Source organism: Phacochoerus africanus, chromosome 7 (assembly GCF_016906955.1).
Source record: "Phacochoerus africanus isolate WHEZ1 chromosome 7, ROS_Pafr_v1, whole genome shotgun sequence".
Classification (NCBI taxonomy): domain Eukaryota; kingdom Metazoa; phylum Chordata; class Mammalia; order Artiodactyla; family Suidae; genus Phacochoerus; species Phacochoerus africanus.
In genome coordinates this window covers 5,903,217-5,925,726 of record NC_062550.1, presented here as the reverse complement: position 1 = coordinate 5,925,726, position 22,510 = coordinate 5,903,217, and the positions used below count along the sequence as shown (strand labels likewise).

Below are 22,510 nucleotides of genomic sequence, written 5' to 3'. Positions count from 1 at the left end.
GGTGATGCTGATACAACCTGGTGATACAGGGTGATGCTGAGGAGGAGGGACCAGGGAGCTCCTGAGAGAAGCCAGTGGCAGCGTGGGGGAGGAAGTGGCATGTCTACCCTGAGAAATGGGGTGAGCCAGGCTGCAGGTTGGGGGTCTGCACGTGCTGAGAGCTGGGGCGTGGGTATGACAGCGTCCAGCAAGCCAAGGCTGCGTGACACTTGGTGGTTTCCATTTGCTACTTCTACAAAAATGCGTATCGGTATCATTGCAAATCTGAGAGGAAAACCCACAGGAGAAAGAACATTTAAAAATCACCCTATTTACCAGTCCAAAGGGGCTTTTAAGTCTCTCTAACAGACAATTTCCGAGGGTTGGGGGAAAGTGCTGATAGTGGTCACGAGCTAGGATACCAATTTCTAGTTTCTGAGTGCTACCAACAGCTCTTCCAAAACTCTGCTTTTCAAAATGCAGTCCTTAGGCCAGTGGGTGGGGCACCACTTGGGAGATTATTAAAACTGATCATTTGGGAGCTCCCACTGTGGCACAGTGGGTTAAGGATCCAACTGCAGCAGCTCAGGTGGCTGTGGAGGCACAGGTTTGACCCCTGGCCAGTCGCAGTGGGTTAAAGGATCTGGCATTGCTGCAGTAGTGGCACAGGTCGAAGCTGTGGCTCGGAGTCAATCCCTAGCCCAGGAACTTCCATATGCTGTGGGTGCGCAGTCCCCCCTGCCAAAAAAACCCAAAGCCCGAAGCATTAATAGGCCCCACTTCTGACCTACTGAATCACCATATCTAGAGGTGGGCCTGGGAATCTGGCTTTTAGCAAGCTTGCTGAATTGCTGAATTCCGGAAGCACTATTCTATAATAGTTTAATCTCAGATAACCTTGGCAACTGTGGATTTAATACTCTTGACAGACCAAAAGGTTCATGACACGGCATTATTCAAAAATAAATAAAAGAGCTCGGGTTTTGTGCTCTACGCCCTAGGCCTGTTTCTCATCCTGTTTCCAGGACTGTAAAGGGGTGGATGAGGATTATGGACAGAGGGCACACACACATCGGCCACCACAGCTCTGGGCCGAGGGGCGGCCCTTTCTAGCGGGAGCACTGCTGGTGGGAGCCCAGGTCAGGGGGAAGCAGGCTGTGGGGACAGGGGAGGGGCTGCAGGAGGGTGCACCTCTTTCAGCTTCTTGGCCCAGGGCTTCTGCGCCTTCCGAAAGCCATCTTCGGCTTCTTTGGTCTCCTTAAAGCCTCCCATCATCTGCTTGTGAAAGGCCTCCTTCTGCCAGTTCTTGATCTTCTCGAAATCCTCGTTCATCAGCGAGGCCTTCACCTCCAGGTGCAGCTCGCTCACCTTCTCCGCCTCGGACATGACGGCCACCCAGGCCTTCTCCACCGTCCCGTACTGAGGCCCTGGCGTGGGAGAGAAGCTGGTGGGTTACTGGGCACTGCGGGCCCCGGGCAGGCCCTGGGCTGGGGCTCCTTCCTCTTAGCCTCCCTCAGCTGTAGGATGGGGCTTTAGGCCGGCAGTCTGGCTGCCTGGCTGGGAGGCTTCCTTTCGGCTGTCTTAGACATTTTTCTCTCAGTGCTGTTCCTTTTTCAGTTCCTGGGATGAAGAAAGTAAGAGGGAACTGAAGCTGGATCTGTCCTTCTGTTAAAGGGAAACAGGGGGATTCACACGTTTCCTTCTCGTAAAGACACTGAGCTCTTTAAAAACTCAGATCTCTTCATCCTGGAAGTGTTGATTTGCTTAGGGCCGGCTGTAGAGGAGGCCTGGTGAAGCAAGCTGACTCTCTGCCAGGGAGCTCTGCGCCCACCCTCTGGGGCTGCCCCTCCACTAGACCACGAGGCCCACGCACTCCACGCACGGCCCGCCTCAGAGCAGGCCCTGAGAACTGCTTACGGAATGAAGGACATCTCCTTAGCAGAACAGAAGCCCTGTCCTGGGGGAGGAAGGAGAGGATAGGACTCTCTAGAAAGTGGTGTGGGGTGCCTGGGTCACCTCACTCACTGTTCTCAGGAAGAAAACTCATCATCTGGCCTATCCTTTTGTTGAGAGGATGCTGCGGTGTGGCACGAGGTGATGCAGGGAGAGACGGGCTATAACAGAGGCTGAGGGTGGAAACAGGATGACAGGGCCTGCAGGGGACAAGGACCGCTGGAGCCAGGTAATACAGAGAGGACCACGGTGCGTGCGTGTGGATGAATATAATTGTGGAGGGTTAGCTCCTCTGAGCTTCTAATCCCTTTTGTCTATAAAATAAGCAGCCCCCGTCCTGCCGAGGTCTTGTGGCGGGATCAACAGAGTGAGGGGGCAGAGTGCTTTACGAACCAACCTCAAGTTCTCAATAAACAGAATGGACAGTGCTGACCGCTGGATCTGGAGAGAGGGGATGCAGGCAGGTGGAAATAAAAAAACAGCTACTGTTTACTGAAGGAGCTGACCCATCCCTAGCCACCCCACTCCCTGGCACCCACGCTGTACCAAGGCACTGTGCTAAGCCCCACAGACAACCTGTTTCAGCGTCAGGGGAAAGACAGGCTGCCTGGAGGCCCTGGCCCGCACGCCCCCCTGCCCTGGCCTGGTGTCTGCTGGCTGGCGCCTCTGAGGACAGCCAGTCATGGTAGAAGAGCCTGCCCCAAAACACACCCGAGAAATCCCCACTAAGCCACCTGTGTCCTAGGAGGTGCCATAATCAATCAAGCTTCCCCTCTCCTGCTGGGTAGTGCATTCTGAGAATCCATATCCAGAGCAGCATGGTCACTAAGCTCTAGACTCTCTTGAGTATTTTGCTAGGGAGGGAGGGGAGACAAAACCTGCACCACACACCAGCTGTAGTTATTCCTGTTAAGGTCAAAATCAGAAAGCCTGCTGGATCTAATCTTATCTGACTTGCGACACGGTCAGGCTTACAAACAAACAGAAATGTCAGAAGCCACCGTGCTGAGCAGCAAGGCCTTTGACTGGATGGGCGCCTACTCAAGTCTGGGCCCCGAAGCAGCACGGCCTCTGGGTGACAAGGGCTGCCACGGGGGACTCGGATGCTGTGTCCCAGGAAAGGGGAGGAAAGCTTGCACAGCCTGTGCTGCTGGGGGCCAATCGCAGCCCCCCAGAACTTCAGACAAAGAGGAAACTGGCTCGGAGAGGGTCGATGATTTGCCGAGATGCCCCCTTACCCTTGTCCACAAGCTGCCTCCAGCGCCGGGCCCACTCGGTGAGCTGTTGCGCGTACGCCTTCTCGATGCGCGCCCGCTCGTGCAGGCAGTTCATGAGGTCGCTGCACAGGCGGTGGCCGTCATCGATCCGCTTGACGGTCCTCTTGTAGTTCCCGACCTGGGAGACAGAGCCACGCTGTGAGGCTTGAGGTCGCCGCTGCACAGACAACCTCCAGGCCAGCCTGGCTCCCAGGGGGGCATCCCCCCTCCTGTTCGAAGGGCACCCTGCGTGGCGAGACGACAAGCTCCCGGTTTCCTTACTAGCAGGAACATGCAAAACAGTGATGCAGAGCTTCTCGGGATCCACACGGCCAGCGTCCACATTCTGACCCATGGGTCAGGGGGGGAGACGGGCCAGTGTGGGAAGGGCTATGATGGAAAGCAGCGAGGGGCCGGAGCGCCCAGAAGGGCTTCTCGCACAAGCTGAGGGGCCAGAGTAGGTAACGTCCAACTAGAGAGATTAAAAACAACCACGGAAACAGAAAAACAATTTTTTAGGAACTCAGATTAAAATGATCTTATAAGTAACAGTACAGATGCTTGGCTAAAGGCCTTTTGATCATTACTGGACTAAGCAGGTTTTCCAGCGCCTACCGCGTTGATGTCATCACATTCTGCATTAATCTTATTACGTCCCGAGGTTAGCAATAAACTCCATTTCCACATACTGAGCACCCACCATGTATGTGCCAGGCACCACAGGAGGTGTTTGACACCTCCGAGTATTGCCACTGCTCCAACGAGTAGGAATAACTGTCCCCAATTTTAAGATGAGGCAACCAAGGCTTAAGGAAATTACACTGTTTGCTAAGATCCTACCGTCATTGTCCTAGAGCCTGGGCTGCAACTGAAAGCAGTTTTTCAAATGGTTCTAGGTAGGAGTCTTTTTTTTTTTTCTTTTTTCTTTCTATGGCCACACTCACAGCATATGGAAGTTCCCGGGCTAGGGCTGAATCACAGCTACAGCTACCAGCCTACACCACAGCCACAGCAAGGCAGGATCCAAGCCACATCTGTGACCTATGCCACAGCTTGTGGCAATGCCAGATCATTACCCCACTGAACAAGGCCAGGAACTGAACCTGCATCTTCATGGACACTATGTGGGGTTCTTAACCCACTGAGCCATAACGGGCACTCCCCCAGGTAGCAGTCTTGATGGCAAAGCTCAGACTCTTCTCTGCTTTCACATGGGCCGATGTGAGGTTAGACTACTTTTTCTCACATATGAAAGGAGAGACTAGGAGTTCCTGCTGTGGTGGGTTAAGGATCCAGTGTTGATGCAGTTGTGGCGTAGGTTGCAGTTGCAGCTTAGATTCAACCCCTGGCCTGGGGACTTCCATATGCCTCGAATGCAGATGAAAAGGAAAAAAGAGAGAGAGAGACTAGCTTATCTAAATCATAAATAATAAGAATAACTGAGAAAATATTAGCGGCTAATTTAGAGTGAAAATCGAAGTAGTCAATACGTTTCGTTGAGTTGCTAATTAGAAAGGATTCTGTGTAGCTGATACGGGAGCACTTGTAGGAAATATGAGAGAAAAATGATCTATTGTATTTTTTTGGGGGGGGGCACACTCACAGCAAAGTTCCCAGATCAGGGGTCTAACCCGTGCCACAGAAGTGATCTGAGTCACAGCAGTGACAATGCCAGATCCTCAACCTGCTGGGTCACCAGGGAACTCCTGATCTTGTATTTTCAATCCTTTCCTCCCACTGTCTTCAAAAAGTGTAGTCACCCTCTGGTCAGTTTTATCATTTCTAAAGGTCTCTGCCCAGCTGATCGCTCTCCTAGTTCATCTCTGTTTAGAGTTACTCTGCAGCTCCTAGAGAACAGGGAGGACAGGCTCCCCCTCCTACAGAAAAGGGTACAGTCCCCTCTCTGCCAGGTAACCTGTTCAACTCTGACTTATGAACAGTTCACACCACCGAGTTCCTCCCACCTGGACCTGAGGTCTCCAAGTTGAAGAAAAGTTAGCAGTGGAGCTGCAGTAAGACCTTGCAAAGGGACAGAGCACATGGAGATGGGCAGCAGGAGAGAAGGGGACTGTGTCCCTCCAGGAAGGGCTGTCCCTGAGATGACCCGGCTCCAATGGCAATCGGAATCCTGGGGAACAGCAAGGAGCCCTGGAAGTCAGGTGGCCTGGGCGGCCTTCTCCAGAGGTCTGGAATGACTTCCAGCAGGCTTGCTGCAGTGCACAAAGAGCTCTCGGACCCCATGATCCATCACCGTCTCCTCAAGAACAGGCCAGGAGGTCACAAGAACACAGAAGCTGAACCTGAGCTTTCAGTTCCATCCTTTGGCCCCTTTATAGGAAGGCGAAAGAAAGCATTTCACAACCAGTTAGAAGTGACATCACGTGTTCACTTCCCTTAAAATAGGGCCTTGCTCTCAGTTGGAAATTTACATCAGCATGAAAAAAAGGAAAAAAAAAAAAATCCAATGACATGCAACTCAGTATTGCTGAGCTGGTGGCAAGAAGAGCGAAGATAATCACAGCCGGATACAGACTTGACAGCTGACATGAAAGCTCGATGCAGACCTAGCTTTCATCTACTGTTACCAACATTATTCAAATTAGTAATCAATATTAAAATATGCTGGCTCTCTAGAAACCTGCCTACCTCTCTGATTTTCAAAACCCCTCATACAAAGATTCAGGGAAAGAAAGGCCATTTCTTTACAAGGTACACATGGTACAACCCCTCAGCACTTAGCACAGATACTGTTCACATTTAAACAACAGCTCTTGAAATCTGAAAAGCAAGGAATACAGAGGATGTTTCCAGAAGCACGTGCTTTATTTAGGCTTATGTGCGGCGCTGCTGGGGCTGAGGGGAAAGGGAGTGCTCACGACCACAGGCAAGCTCTGCCCTGCTGTCCTTTGCTCAGGGAAAAGTCAGTGACAGCTCACCACTTCAGTCCACACTGGGGAACATTCACCAGGGATCACTGCTTCCACCTCCACGCACCACCCAGCGGCAGAGCAGCGTGGCTTTCCCAGCCCCTCCCTGCACAGCGTGCGGGTGGTCGTCCTCAGAGCAGACCCGCTGGTCTCTTCTAAAGGGAGATGTAGCCGACATAAAATAAAAACTACCTTTTACAGGTAGAAACTTGGATGTGTTGAGATGGACATCAGCACGTCAGGGCAGAGAATACTCCCACCTCCCAGAGGTCCCCTGGGCCCTCCTGCTGTCCATCTTCTCCCCACACCGCCCCTGGCAACCACTAGCCTGATTTCTGCCCCTTTTCCAAGATGTCCAGAGTAAGCGGAGACCACATAGTATGTAACCTGGCTTTGGTAACTGGCTCTGTCACTTACTACAAGGCTTTTGCGACTGCTCTATACTGTTTCCTACATCAGTGATTCATTCCACTGCACTGCGAAACAGTATTCTGTTGTGAGAATATACCGCCATTTGTTTACCCTTTCATTCTGTTGAAGGACATTTGGGTTGTTTTTGGTTTGGGACAATTATAAGTAAAGAAGCTAGAAACATCACCTATAGGTCTTTGTGTGGACACTGGTTTTCACTTCTCTTGGGCAAATAGTTAGGAGTGGAACTGCCATCTGGTAAGTGTATGCCTAACTTTATATGAAAAAGTGGCTGGACCACTTTGCACTCCCATCAGCAGAGCAGGAATTTTAATTGCTCTGCATCCTCAGTAGCACTTGGCACTGTCAGTTTGTTTGTTTGTTTGTCTTGTCTTTTAGGGCTTCATCCACAGCAATGGAGGTTCCCAGGCTAGGGGTCTAATCAGAGCTGTAGCCGCTGGCCTACACCACAGCCACAGCAACTCGGGATCTGAGCCGCGTCTGAGACCTACACCACACCTCACGGCAACGCCAGATCCCTAACCCACTGAGCAAGGCCAGGAAGCAAACCTGTGTCCTCATGGATGCTAGTCGGGTTCGTTAACCACTGAGCCAAGACAGGAACTCCCTATTGTCAGTTTTTAAAAAAACCATTTTAGCCATTCTGTTTCATATACAGAAATAACTCACTGTGATTTTAATTTGCGATTTCCTCGTGTCTAATGATACTGAGCATCTTTTCCTGCTGCTATTTGCCAACCACATGGCTTCTATGGTAGAGTGTTTTGTCTTTTTTAAAACTGAGGTATAATGAATGGTTTTTAAAATGCAAGGAAATTGATTTCAAATATATGTTAAATGGATGATACATTAAAGTCAGGACGTGTATAGTTAGCTATTCCTGCTTTATTGGTTTTATAATTAAAATGCTCCTCTCTTACTTTTCAAAACACTAGCTTGTTTCGAATTGGCCAAATGGCAGATAACTTCACGTAGGAATTGAAAATAAACACGCTTTCTTCCAATACTAATCAATTGCTTTGTTCATAAAATGTCCATTTTGAAAACTAGGTCTGAAGCCGTCTACGTTTCTAACTTTCTCTAAATTCAGGCTCACCCCCTCAGATACCATGGTGCTGAAGACAGATGCTCAACATGCAAGTGCCTGGGTGCAGGGTGGGAAGCCCCTACTCTGCCCCAGGAACCACTTGGCTGAGGGAAGGGGCGGGTGGGGCAGGTATACTGGAGGCAACATCCAAAGTGAGTTTGCAAGGACAGGTGGGAAGCTGGACAGACTGAAGGCGAGGTGAGGGAACTGACTCCAGGCAGAGACAGTGTTGGCAAAATGAAGAAAGTGTGACAGCACGGAGACCTGGGCTCGGGGAGAAGTCCATTAGGAATGCAGGGGGTGACTGGGCTAGCTGGGGGCTGGATGCAGTGGGTGGCCTGGGAGGTGGGGTCAGACGGTGAAAAGGCTTCACCCTGAGGGGGGCAGTGCTCCGGGACGGGTGGGGTTCAGGAGGTAAAGCCCCTGGAGGGACAGTACGAGTAGCCTCTGACTCTGAGGCACAGCAGGAGAAAGGAACGGCTCTGTCCTCTAGGTGGCAGACGGGGGCAGGACAGAGGTAGCAGGATCCCAGCTCCCAGGGACCTCAGGTGGCGGTTCCTGCAGGCCGGGCCTGTGTGGCAGAAAGAACAGAAAGAACGGAGCCACCTCCTTCCCGGATTCTTCCAGAGACGGTTCTCCCTCCTCCCTCCACCCAACCACCAAGCTCTGCCCGGCTGGTTCTGCTGTCTCCTGGCAATCTGAGTCGCTCTACCCTCTTTCCGCCCACGATGCCCTTCGCCTATGCCCAGAGGCCAGGGGCTGCCCGCCGTCTTCCTGGCCGCCTGTGAGTCTCACCCTCATCCTTCCTCTGGCTTCCCTCTGCCCTGGGCCCCAGAACCCAGTGGAAGACAAGCCTTGGTTTCACGGCCAGCTAGGACGAGTCTGGGGCTGGAGCTGCAGAGACCCCTTGGCAGAAACGTCTGTGTAACTGAGAACCAGAGCAGAGACAGTGGGCTTTGCCTAAAAGCCAGCGGGTTTATAATTACGGGGTGCTGGGAAGGACTGTTCAAACAGGTCACACCAGTTCCTCATTCAGCCCCCGGGTGTGAACAGTCTGGGACGCAGTCCACAAGGATACAGGAGACGTTTGCTTCTCTGGCCTTCCAGCTGCTTAGCTTTGCCAACTCTGTTTGCGGAACAGAGCGGCCGAAGGCAGCAGGAAAGCCAGCGGATGGGGAAGCAGGTCAGTGGGACCCCCGGGATCCCAGAGGGATGGGAGGCAACGTGAATGCAGACGTGTAGCTCCTCTGAGCCCCACCCACTGGCCCCCAGGGCCACCTCAGTTACCAGGACCAAGGTCAGGCCCGGGGACCTACACGGTGCCGCGCACCAACCACTTCACACACACACACCGTCCACGTGAGTCCTTTTACCCTCCTCTTCGGTCGGTGACCACCTCACAGACAAAACACTGACCACAACCAAAGTCCCAGGGTGAAACCAGAGGCCAGGTGAGAAGGGAGCTGGGCTCTCCCACCCCCTGCGGCCTCGGCATGAACCTTGTCCTGCGTGGCTCACCTCAATGTCACGAAGAATCCCAGGGCTCCCTGGACGCCCCCAGGTACCCCAGGAGGTTCTGGCTGTCTCACTGCTGCCTTGATGCACAACTGAGGGAGGGAGAAGTAGCCCTCACACAGAGGGCGCTCTTAGGCCTGTGCCCCAGACCACCCTGCCCCTGGATGGCCTCACCTCCCGCCGGCCCGGGCCTGTGCAGACCAGAGCCCACAGCACACAGCACACACACCTTCCAACTGTGTCCCAAGGGGCTGGGCCTTTGTCTTCCTCACCCACCGCTTCTTCCACCGCCTCCCGCTCACTGGCTCTTGGCAGGCCCTCAATAAAAACGTGGAAGGTAAAAACCCTGATGCAGCTAGAAAAAAATATAGGCAGGGCAGGACCCCTCAGCAAAATTTCAAAAGTAGAAGCTATAAGGATATGTGGGCACACATTTGTGTGTGTGTGTAAATAAACTATTACCTCAAAAATTAAGGATTTCTGTTCAGAAATCAGTAACGCAGACAAAGTTAACAGAGTCAAATACTGTCTCCTAATCTGCTTAAATTGTCTAAATTGACATGGGACTAAAATCTGAACTATCTCAGGAAGCCCGACCCATCAACACAAGAGAGGCCTGCAGGAAGACGCGCACAGATACGAGTGGTGACCTGCGAGAGAAGCGGAAGGTCACGGGGCTAACGGCCTGATCGAGGGGCTCACACTCGTGGGACTTGGGGGAATGCCCACGAAAAGAGCGACGCAGCTCTGCCCCCGACAGAGGGCACTCGGGAGAGCAGGAAGGGCCAAGCGTAGGGTGGAGCTGTGCACTGAGGACCCCCTGCTGAGCCACGCGGGTGGGAAAACAGCCAGGGGCGGGCCTGTGACCACCAGGCAGGAAGGCAGGGAGCAGACACGTGCCCCAGGAGGACCCAGCCTCGTTGCTCCTGAGTTTTATCCCCAAAGAAATGCTGGCTCAGGTCACGGAGCACCTGGGGGGCACCCCAGTGTGGCAACAAAAAGGACAGGCAGGACCGTGTAGACACTGCAACGGAAGAGGCCTCACTGACAGTGCCGGGAGGAGAAAGACAGAGAAGCGGAACGAGAAACGGAACAGGGCACAGGATGCCTCGACATGAATTCAAAATATTGGCACATAAGCAAGGATGACACCTACACGAGAACACAGGCGCGCACACACGCCGTAACGTTAGAAACGGGGAGTGGCTCGGGTGTCAAAGGCAGGGAGGTGGTGCTGAACGCGTCCGCCTACCTGCCCCAATCCCGGCTCCCTGCTAAGGCTCGGTGGCCGGTCTTCCCCACGGAGGCACCCCTGACACCTGCCACACCACCAAGAGGGCGCGCCTGGATCGCCTGCGCTAGCAGACAGGCGACACCAGTCCCCTGCCGTAGCGTCCTGCTGGCTGGTCCACCTGGGGACCACAAGGGCCCTTCCAAACACTGTCCCCATGGGTCACAATCGTGCCGTTAGCCTCCCCGCCCCAGCTGGACTGCAAGCCTCCTGGTAACAGGCACAGCACAGTATTTTTCATCAGCAGCAGCATCATAATTGATGCCAGGCTGTGGGCTGACAGCTCTACATGTCACCTCATTTAATCTTGTAATGATCCCAGGCAGTGGGATTTTACAGAAAAGGAAACAGATTTGAAGAGGCAAAGTCACTCATAATTGTGCAGCCGAAAGGAGGCAGACTCCACCTTCAAGAATCTTCCTCGGGCTGAGAACAGGGCGAGTGTTAGAGCCAAGGCTTAACAGGTCACTATCAGGTGATGTGTGTGTTTCCAACCAGCTCTGCGGGTTCCAGGAAAGGCACAGACAGAGTTTGAACCTGTGGGTCACTGTGTGACCCCACTCCTGGACGCTCCTGATGCCTCCGCGTGCCGAGGAGGCTCATGCCAGGCCCTCGGCCTGGGAACTAAGACCCTGTGCCAGAGCCGACCTTGATTCACTCTCAGAAAGCTCGTGCCCTTTAACCTGGTAAAGCCCAGGCAGCACAACTGCTCCCTCTATACCCTGGGGAGGCAGGTTCAAGAGTGAGCCAGCTGTGCCGACCTGGCTGGACAAGAAGGACAAGCTTCTGGTGACCCTCCAGGCAGTGCTCTGTGTCAGAGACAAATTGTTTATCCACAGCTTCCCAGTGTGGCCAGAAGCCCGTGATCTTCTCAAGCAGCTTCAAAGACAAGGATGAAAGACAAGCCTTCAGGGACCCTTAATTACAGCCCTGTGGAGGTGGGCGACGGCCCCCCAGGAGGCCGCCTGCCCTCTGCCCCTTCCCACCAGGTCTCTGCCTGCATCTCCACGCCTTTGGCTGCACAGTGGAGCTGGGCTGATTCTGTGAGGACAAGGGCCTGGCGAGTTCACAGCATAGGCTGGGTTCCTTTCCAGTCAGACGTGCTCTTAGCCTGGGGGGCCGTCACTTACAAGGCCATTTCTTCATCGTCCGTTCAGACACAAAATGAAGAGAGAGGACAGGAATAGATGACCGCCACGATTCCAGGATTTCTAACTGAACAGTCTGTCAACGCTGCCACCAGCTGGCTGCCTCCCAAAACACTCGCAACTCAATTTTTTCTCAACCCTCTTGACACTCACAACTGTGTGCCAAACACCTACTGTGTGCCAAGGACTCTGTGAGAGACTAGGGGATGCAGTGGTGAACAACCACTGCGGTCCCCACTGCTGTGGGACTTGTGGTCAAGTCACAATTACAGACGTGACAAGTTCTGGAAGGAGCACTGCAGACGTCGGGGCTGCCTGGAGGAAGCGATGCTTGAGGCAAGAGCTGAAGGAACTCTGGGGCAAGGCCGCTTTCTGAGGGTCCGAGGGAGGGTGCTGAGGCCCACAGACCATGGGGGACGCCGCCCGCTCCATGAAGGTCCCTCTGCCAGGCAGCTCGTGCCTCCCTTGTTACTCTGCCTCCACGTCTGCTGTCACATGCAAAATGTGGTTGGCATGGTAGGTTTTGAGGGCAAGGTCTACATCTTTCTTCTTCTCCATCCACCATGCCAGGCACACAGAGGGCACCTAGTAATATCCTCTCAATGTCTGAGTGGTGCTGGGAGCAGAGATTCTGTTCCATGTAGACAGGAGGAGACTGAGAAGTTGCTGGGCGCCCAGCTAGAAGCACGGGGAATGAAGTAAATCATGAGACTTTATTTACTGAGGTGGGTTTTTTTTTAAAAAAAAAAAAACTTTATGGCTATACCTGCGGCATATGGAAGTTCCCAGACCTAGGACTGAACCAGAGCTGCAGCTGCGGCAACGCAGGATGCTTTAATCCATTGTGCCAGGCCAGGGATCGAACCTGCACCTCCGCAGTGACCTGAGCTGCTACAGCGCTACGCCACGGCAAGAACTCTTATTTACTGAGTTCTTAATTGAGGGAGTTCCTTGAACTCCCTCCACAAAGAATCAACTCTCAGCATATCTCCAGATACGGACTTCACGGATGACACACAAGCAGCTACCGCTTCTGCCCACACAAACAAGCAGGAGAGCCGCACAGGTCCTTGAGGCACTTACAAGGCTGTCTTTCAAATTCAGCATCTGAGTTAGCTGCTCTCTGAGTCTCCCGTCTCCAGGCAGGTCAGGAGACTCGGGAAACGGGGCCTTTCAATGTCACTACTTCCCCATCCGCCTTCCCTGCGGGGCGCACAGCAGATGTCATATCCGGCACACACCTGCTCAGCAGGGTCCCCTGTCTCAGACGCTCCTCTTACGACCTACCCCAACCCCTCCTCTGAACCTCCCTTTCCAAACAGTCAGGCTTAGGGTTGTGAAACCTGTGATGCGTGCTTGAAAACACCAAGGTGGAAGAGGTGTCCTGGAGAGCCATGGACTCTGTGCCTTGCTCTCAAACTCTGCTCCGGCCGTCCTCGCTTCTGCAGGATTCCACATCTAGCTCTCCCAGCTACCTTCCAGCTCACCCAAATGGGCTCCCAGTTGGCCCTGCCCTGGAACAGAGGTCTAGGAGCTCCTCACTCAGCGCTGCCCTGAAGCCTGCCTGGACGAGCCCGGACCTCCTGGGGCTCCCCATTCTCAAAAGACGGTGAGGCGGTTTACCTGGCGGGGCCCTGCCATTGCTATTGTTTATTAACAGCTTCAATCTCCAGCCACCTTGAGCCTGGTCTGCACGCTCTGGCTCAACTCTGACCCAAACTAGTCCTGGCACTGCCTCGGGCCTCCCTCTGCCCCAATTCCCAGTTTCCAGTTCACCCTGCCCCAACCCTTACCAGCCCTACCCTCTGTGCCTGAACTTTCCACTCAAGTCGGAGGGTGAAGAAAACGAGGCTCGGGGCCCCGCAGAGGTGCCCTTCGCTGTTCGAGAGTTTTAAAGCACAAATCCAAACTTCGACAACCAACATCAGAGGTCAACTGCATTATCAATATTTAACCTAAATGTTGGAAATGACAAACTGAAAAACAGATGAAACGGAAACTGAGAAATTCCACTTCTCAGCTCTAACTCAGAGGCAGAACACACTCTAACGCAGAGAGGAAGGATGTGTTTTAAACAAGCTGTTTTGGACCTGACCCGCCCCTCACGGCTGTGGGCCAGGCTCACTGTGCTCTGCCCTCTTGGCACACATTGCTCACACGGCGAGATAAAGACCCAGTGATGCCTGGGGGCTTGTTCCTGAGCACAGCACATGCCCCATCTGTGAGCCCTCGCCCCAAGCGCCCAGTCTCGTGGCACAAGTGCACGTGCACACACTCATCCTTCAGCCAAGCGCCCAGGACGTGGCCTGGTGACCGGGTCACTGCCCTCTCTTACTCTCCCTCACACTCCACGGGCGCTGCAGGAGCAGCCCCTCCCGGCTGTACGGGCTGCCGCCCATCCAGGCAGTGGGATCCTTTCCAGCTCTGTTAAGTAAGGGCTCGCCGAAGACCAGTTGCTTTTGGCAGAAGCTCTAATAGTGAACAGGACGGCAAGGGAGACGTCTGAAGTCCATGAGCCCCCGGGTACAACGCCAAATGACTTAGGGTGGAAATCACGCAGGTGGAAAAGTAGGAATAAAGAGCACTTCCTCCAGGTAGCACCCCCCACGCCCACCCTCCCAGCACTTCCGCCGTGTTCCGCCCTCCCCAGTCCTCGGTTTAACCTTCACGACTCCTGGTACCCCTGTCCTTCCCCCAGGACATGAGCCCCTGCTTCCCATCTCTGTACCTGGGTCCCTCAGCACCAACCCCAAACATTTGTATCAAGATGTCTCAGTGGAGCTAAGCCACCGCAGTGTAACTGAGCTCTCACCAGTTCTAAAGTCATGCATTTCTAGCTCTTACTGAGTAGAAAGAGAAATGTCTTCTCCTACAGGGCTTACCCAAGTTGCAGTGACATCACTGAAATCAGATGAGAAAACATAAATTTATTTTCAGAGGATAAAATGACAACAAAAAACCCTGAGTGTTCTATTCTCCGAAGGAAAAAATGGAGCGGCTCCTTACCTGGGATTTAGAACAGTGGCGTGTAGACAGGGAGGGCAAGCCTGCGCTGATCAGATGGAGGGCCACCTGATGTGTCCACCTTTCCTGTGTCCATGGGGTGGGGGGACATTAATGCATGAAAGAGGTGACAAAGCGAGACCACTCGGGCTCGGGAGCCATTCGGACCCTGGCCCTGCAGATGTTGCCCATAATTCTCACAACCATCCTGGGAAGCAGGAAATAAATGCTGCTACCGCCCAGGGCCCTGAGCAGTTATTCCTTTTCTCTAAACCCTAGGGGTCACACACTTACCAATGCCGGCACCAGGGCTGAACCCAGACAGGACACTACTTCCTCACACAGAAGCACAAGCATGTTAGGTGTGCAGTTACCAAAAAGGAATACCTCTCTTCTGTAAGGAGCTCCCAGGGCTGCGAGCAGAGGCAGGAGAGCAGTTCTGGAGAGCAGGTGCTTAGGCCCAAATCCCAGCTCCACCACCTCTGAGCTCTAGCAAAGCACCTGAGCCTCAGTTTCCCCACCTGTAATGTGGGGACGACAATCGCAGAGGCGGCTGTGAGGGCTGAGAGCACCCATGTGAGCCAGAGCAGGGCCTGACACAGAGCACATGTGCAATAAATGCTAACTGCTATGGCTGGGTTTCATTTCTAAACTTCTCATGGGTTAACCTTCCCAGAGAGCACAGACCATAAGCATAGAGCTCTTGGGCACAGCTGGCGATAACAGTGTGGACACACCCATGCACAGGGTACCAGGGGCGACCAGGTCACTGCTCTCCTGGAGCCACCCCTACACAGCTCGGCACGTCCTCTCACAAGGGGGGGCCCTCCTTCACATCCACAGAGCATTTGATCTGGACTACATAACAGTCATTTTTGAGAGTTAAGTCATGCTGTATCCCCAAGGCCTAGAACAGGACCTGGCACCTAGCAGGCGGTCTGTAAATATTCACTGAAAGAACGGTTTCTGCTCAGTATTATGGTTAGCTGCATACATATTTTAATTCCAAGTTTTTGTAAGCTTTTTATGAGCAGAGCAGATCTTATTACCCAGCATTAAAGCTTATCTTTTCTCTGATGCACCTGTACATTTAATTGACAATCATTTAGTGTGTCAGGCACAGTGCTAAGTACCAGATCTCCAGGTGAGAACCAGATGGTACAATTTGCTGGGCGGGCAAGTAGGAAGGCTGCCTAAGCTTGCTGAGAGAACCAAGGAAGGCTGCCTGGAGGAGAAGCTCCCTGGGAAGATATCAGGGAGGTCAGGTTGGAGGGAAGACCACACCACCCTCAGCCCCCACCATCTCAGGCAGGGAGGCAGCTCTCTGTGGACGGGAGCCCGGGACAGAGCTCCTGAGGAAGGGCCAGGCGTCCAGCAGCTGCCAGCACATGCTCGTGTCTTAGTCATGTTAAAGAGAGTGCTTTTACTTTGCAGGTGATGCAGAAAAGTGAAGCTTGCCATGCAGGGCCGGGAGTCCCCCATTGCTTTTCTGGATGGGCTCCCCTGGCTGTGGGGCAGAGACAGAACATGGTATAGGAGAGGCCAGTGCCCTACGAATCCTTGGTCATGGCTCAACGGATACTAGTTTGCTGGAAAGAAGGAATTAAGGGTTCTATTTAGACACTTTAGAGAAATAAAGGCAAGCCAGCAGCCTGCTAGAGGGCTGCGGGATGCCTGAGCTATGCCTGAGGGCTGCGGGATGGTGAGGAGGCTGACACCCACATCGAGGCCATCACGCAGAAAAGTCTGTCCTGCTCTGTGTATGTGGGAGGTGGCCAGAGGACACATGGAATGGACCACTGCTGCTGATAGGCAAGGTGACAGTTATTTTCAGACACCTCATTGTCCACTCACAGTACCTGCCCCACTGCCCCTGATTGCCGCCATGGCAAATGTTGGCTCTGGGTCCCAAGACTATGCACTCATTCTGGGACCCCAGGACCCAGCCCAGGGCCTGGATCATGGCAGGTGCCAAATCAGGCTTTAAGGCACCCATGAACATGGGGGCAGCAGCATCGTCTAAATATGTTACCTTTAGAATTAGTCTAGAAGGATGGGAAGAGTGCACATCATTCCACATGCACAGCTTTCCAGACAAAAGAGTGACACAGGTGGAGATGTGCCCAGCTGACGTGCTATGTCCGCAGTGCTCGACTCTGAGAGGCACCCACAGGGTCAGCCTTCTTTGGAGGAGACGGCAAATACTAAGAGTTATGTGCCAACTCTTTAGGGCTGACACTCCAGAACATTTTAAGGGGAGATATTAATGTCCTCTTCATCTCCAAAATATTCCTCTCCGCAACGGCTCCCTGTGCCCACAGAGAGTGCAGGACAGAGCAGTCCCAGCCTGTCTCCATCCCGGGAGATCTGAGCTCTAACTTCATGTATAGCTGAAGCTGACCAGAGCGCCTGCCTTGAGATGAGGCAGACGCAGGGCCCACTCCTGAAATCAGCAGTGTGCACTCCCAGCCTGGCCCTCAGAGATTCAGGATGCAGCCCTCAGGCCTGCTGGGGCCAAACCCACTGTCGTGTTCCCAGAGCCTACCCAGGGCAGAGGGGACCCAGGTTTTCCCGGGAAGCACGGTGACGCTTGAAAAGTGCCATGGCTATAGCCTAGGCTCTTGCTGCACGTCAGCCCAGAGCCAAAGAGGAGACTCTGAAGCAGGGTCTGGAAGTGGAGGATGCAGGGGCTCCACCTGCAGGCTCCCAGGGTGAGCCAGAAGACTTGCCAGAAGCAACCGAACTGCCCTAAACCCGCTGCGGTGTGTGCCCGCAGGCAGGATGTGCCAGGCTCCAACTTTGGCCAAATGATGCCTAAGAGGGACACTCTCTTAAGGAACCAGTTTCACTTGGCCTAAACCTACAGGTACAATCCCACGTGACCTCTCACCTCCATTCAGGCCCTTGGCCCCAAAGAGGTCAAGGTCCTCAGTTCTCTGTAAGACCACGCTCGCTGCGGCCTCCAGACACTGCTCTGGCCTAGAATGCTGCACCTTCTGTCTGCCCCCAACTCAAAGCTCAGTCCTACCCACTCCACACATCTTCTCTGCCGTGTCCAGTAGCAGACCCCTCTCCTCCGCCTCCATGGCACTGGGCGGCAGGGCTGCAGCTTGGCCTCACTGCCCTCACTCCCCATGGAGGCCGCCGTCCTTTCTCCTCCCAGCACCTTCGTTGTGGAATCAGATCCCTCGCCTTTTCCAAATCACTCACTACAGTGGTGGGGAGCACAGAAAGGGTTCCCTCCAGATACCCACTAAATACTTCCGGCTGATACCATGTCCCTGTGGGTAAACTCTCCTCCCAAGAACACCCCTTACTCACTCACTCACCTGGCAAACGGCCAGTGCTTAGTAAGTACCAAATGCGCCCATCTTCCCTGCTATCTTTCCTGCCTTCTTCCCGGGGGAGCCCCACTTCCCCCTGTGCACCCCAGCAAATCCTACAGCACCTCACACAAGCATCTGTCTCCACCCTCAGGGAGCCTGTCTCCAAATGTCATAGCCAAAGGCTCCTGGAGGGCAGGGTCATGACTCCTGTGCAGGCACAGAGCCAGCATGCAGAAGGCAGCAGGGCCTCAGGCTGTCACATTTCCCACTGTAACTCACAGGGCCTAGCACACAGCAGGTGCTCATAAACACATACCCTTTTTTTTTTTTGGTCTTTATAGGGTCACACCCACGGCATATGGAAGTTCCCAGGCTAGGGGTCCAATTACAGCTGTAGCCACCAGCCTATACCAGAACCACAGCAACGCAGGATCCGAGCCGCATCTGCGACCTACACTACAGCTCATGGCAACGCCGGATCCTTACCCACTGAGCGAGGCCAGGGATCAAACCCGCAACCTCATGGTGCCTAGTCGGGTTCATTAACTGCTGAGCCTCGACAGGAACTTCTTAAACATATACTCTTAATACAATAAAGTATCCAGCTAAAAGTCAGTAATGACCTTCCCTCAATACATGGAGAAAAAAAGTGCAGAGAGAATTTTCAGCCCAAAATTTGGGTTCCTGTAATCACTTGTCTCTATTAGACTGTACTATCAGATGGTATTTGATGTCAGATGGAATTCTCACCTAGGTAAGCTAAGCTCATAGAACTAATCTGTGCTTGTCTCTGGCAAACCCCAGGGCCTCAGCCACGCGCATCTTTTGCAGCACTTGAGCCTCTGCATCAGGAAAGCGCCACCCGGTGCCCACATCCACATGTTTACTTCATCCTGGCACCTCCCTTGAAGACCAGTATCATTCCTCTTAGAGATGCAAACCCTGAAGCTCAGATCAGTCAAGCCACTTGCCCAAGGTCACACAGACAGCGAGTAATGGCACAGCTGGGATCAGAACCCAGATCTTTCCAATTGCAAAGCCAGCGCTCTCTCCAGGAAGCTCACAGCCGCTGGAAGATTCGAGGGGTTTTGCCACATGAACAAAACGTTACCGAAAATGGACTTCACCTTAACACGCAGGCAGGAAGTACATGGGGCTCAGGAAGAGCGACTTCCAAAAAAAAAAAGAAAGAAAGAAACAGAAAGGAGTTCCTCACAGACGCAGACTGTCAGGGAGAAGATGCTCCGACAAGCTCGAGGGCAGTCGCTCAGCCCTCTGGCCACGTGCCTGCGCGGTCTAGCACGAAGTCCATCACTGTCGAAAAGAATGCTGCCTCTCAGGCCAAGCCCGGTCATGGTCATTAGCGCACGTCGCTCCGAGTTATATCACTGCTAAGCACGGAAAGGAAGCTCTGGGAGCCGACAGACCGCTAGGACCTTAATTAACACCTCTAACCTCTTTCATGACTGGACTTTTCTAGCAAGGTACGTTTTACCACCTCCGTGAGAGTGAAGCCATTCCTGCTGCCACAGCTATGACCACAAATGCCTGGCTGACTGGGGGTATGTTCATCTCACGCCCCGGGTCCCAGCCAAAAAAAAAAAAAAAAAAAAAGGCCCGCCAGGCACCACTGGCGTGGTCTTTGTCCGTCAGGAAGAAACTGATCCCGGGCGTACCTCCCAGAAGCTGTCGCTGGACACCTCTACTCCAACGGAATCATCGTAAGCCACAGACATCGCTTCAAAGGGCGAGGGCGCAGCGGGCGGTGCTTAGATTCGCAGGGCAGTTTCAGATGCTCAAGATCCGTAGACAAACCTATGAACAAAAAACATATCACCGTGAGTTTTAAATTCTCAAGGTAAAGAAACAAACCACTTTACAACTTCTATCTCCATCACCGCCTTCAGTTTAGAACAGTCTAAAACGTTTCCTGGGAGTTTCCCGTCCTGGCTCAGTGGTAACAAACCCAACTAGTATCTATGAGGACGCAGAGTCAATCCCTGGCCTCGCTCAGTGGGTTAAGGATCCAGCATTGCCATAGCTGCAGTGCAGGTCGCAGACGAGGCTCAGATCCTGCATTGCTGTGGCTGTGGCGTAGGCTGGCGGCGACAACTAATTCTACCCCTAGCCTGGGAAACTCCATATGCCGTGGATGAGGCCCTAAAAAAAAAAAAAAGACAAAACAAATTTTTTAAAAAAAATATTTCCTTTAGGGAGTTCCCATTGTGGCACAGTGGTTAACGAATCTGACTAGGAACCATGAGGTTGCGGGTTCCATCCCTGGCCTTGCTCAGTGGGTTAAGGATCCGGCGTTGCCGTGAGCTGTGGTGTAGGTCGCAGACGCGGCTTGGATCCTGCGTTGCTCTGGCTCTGGCGTAGGCCGGCGTCTACAGTTCCGATTAGACCCCTAGCCTGGGAACCTCCATGTGCCACAGAAGCGGCTGAAGAAATGGCAAAAAGACAAAAAAAAAAAAAAAGTTTCCTTTAGGCAGGAGAAAGTCAATAAACTCTAACCTCAGCACCGACATACATGTGTATGTTACATACATGTGTGTGTTACATGCATGTGCGTGTGTATTTCACATTAACAAGCCAACCTTTTCAAGAGTTTACTGAAGGGCTCAAAGAGCTTTCTGAAGAACAGTCCATACACTTAGATCAAGAGATTCATTAACTTTACTAATCTGCCTCATCCCTGTGAGAAAGGACCAGAGAACAGGTGAGGAGAACCTGCAAAAGCAGAGTCCCTGCATCCCTGGGCTCGCCCTGTTTCAGCCTGTCCCACCCATCTGACAGGACTAGGACCGGAGGTAAAACACGAGTGGAAATAATCCACCTGCAACCCCTGACTCCGCTCTCCACCGAATTTCTACCACGCTTTGCTTGTGTCAGGCACCATCTCCCGCTCTCCATGACTGGCTCATCTCAGCCACGGAGGCCCCTGTTCAGTTTATTCTGACCCTGTCTGGGTGAGGGTGAGCTAGAGAGAGTAAAGACAAACAAGCTAAATCGATCACTTCTTTTCTCCCCCGCCCCCCCTTCCCCCTCCCCCCCCAGCATCTGAGGCACTTGGAAGTTCCTGGACCAGGGATGGAACCCGCACCACAGCCGTGATCTGAGCCACAACAGTGACAACACCGGATCCTTAACTGGCGGAGCCACCAGGGAACTCCATTAATTGATTGCTTCTGAACAATGATTCAATGTTCTAAATTCGAGCAAGGGTAAAGGGGAGATTATTTCCCCTGCTGGAGGGAAGAAGTTGAAGGGCCCCCACTACCTTGACAAGCACAAATGACACTGATGAAACAAGCCACCCACAACCTGACGAAAAAGTCATTTCCACCTCCTTCACATCACCGCATGCAGAGCACCCACCGGAGAGCTGAGGCCTTCCTGACTCCCCCAGTCAGCAGTCCAAAGCCTGCGCTTAGCAACGGCAGGGAGAAGGCAGGGCAGGGTAGGCAGAGTGCTCTACACCGTTACACCCTCAGGGCACAAGACTTTGTTCTAGGTACCTTCCCACGTATCATCACATGTAATCGCTGCGATTCCCCGTGAATCTAGAAGCATAGTGAGGAACACGGGCTGCCTGGGCTCTAATCCCAGACCAATTACTCACTAGCTGGGCAAATGGTGGGCAAGTTACCTAACCTCTCTGTGCCTCAGTGGCCCTACGTGCAAAAGACAGACAGTAATGTAACCTACATCGCAGAAGGACTGGGAGGGTCAAATGTGGCAGTACATACAGGGAACAGTACCTGGTCCCTGGTAAGCACTACGGACAGAGGAAATCATAATGCAATTATTATCATCACTAGCATTACGTTTTTCTCTACTTAGTGTTGGGAAGCTGATGCTCAGGGAGGTTAGGTAACACCTGCCCATGGTCACCCAAGCAAGGAGTGGTGGAGACCGGCAGGACACCCTCTACCTGTCTGTTAAGGTGACGCTCTCTGTATCATACCAAGATGCTTTCTAGAAAGATGACCTCAAATTTAAATAAACCAGGTGTCTTATAACCTAAGATCCAATCGCTAATTAAAAGGTCTTATCTGATGGATTTCACAGCTTCCAGACTTGCATACAGCCCTGTAGAGCCAATAAATTTAAAGTAAAAAGCAAATGACGGTACCCCAAAGCCTAGTACTCCAAGTGCACACACTCTATAACCAGAGTCACCTGAGTGCCCCCCACACACTTTTTCTAACCGCAGGCTGGCAGGATCTCTGCTCCATAAAGACAGAAGCAGCGTGTCCTTTTACCCCCTGGGATATCACGAAGGCTGGACAGGCATCTCTGGCCTGGACCCTGGTGCCACATTTCATAGCATCCCCTTTCTGTGGAATTCAATGCTCTTAGCCAGGGCCCTCCTAGAAGCACCCCAGAGCGGCTGGTCTCTGGTCCAGGATCCTCAGGGAACATCTGAGCTTTTGGCTCAGGTGAGTCTCAAAGTGGCCAAATCAATACACTGGCGAGGCTGCCTGGCTGGCTGCAGGGAGCAGGTGCAGGAGAGACTGTTCTCCCCTGCGCCTGCTCTGGGTGGAGAAGCAGTGAGACTCCTGAAAAGCTCAAGGCAGGGGAATTCATTTT

The 22,510-nt window shown here is 53.0% G+C and overlaps 1 protein-coding gene across 5 annotated transcripts in view; it reads right to left on the bottom strand.

Annotated features, from left to right (window-relative positions):
* Positions 1-22,510, bottom strand: part of PACSIN2 (protein kinase C and casein kinase substrate in neurons 2) — a 132,038-nt gene that overhangs the window by 17,622 nt on the left and 91,906 nt on the right. For all 5 annotated transcript variants that reach the window (XM_047786067.1, XM_047786063.1, XM_047786064.1 and 2 more), the window contains 3 exons: positions 19,594-19,732; positions 3,171-3,327; positions 1,171-1,406 (listed from right to left, as the gene is read on the bottom strand). In XM_047786067.1, coding sequence (XP_047642023.1) covers positions 1,171-1,406; positions 3,171-3,327; positions 19,594-19,653 — 453 coding nt within the window. In that variant the 5' untranslated portion in view covers positions 19,654-19,732. The remainder of the gene's footprint in view (positions 1-1,170; positions 1,407-3,170; positions 3,328-19,593; positions 19,733-22,510) is intronic.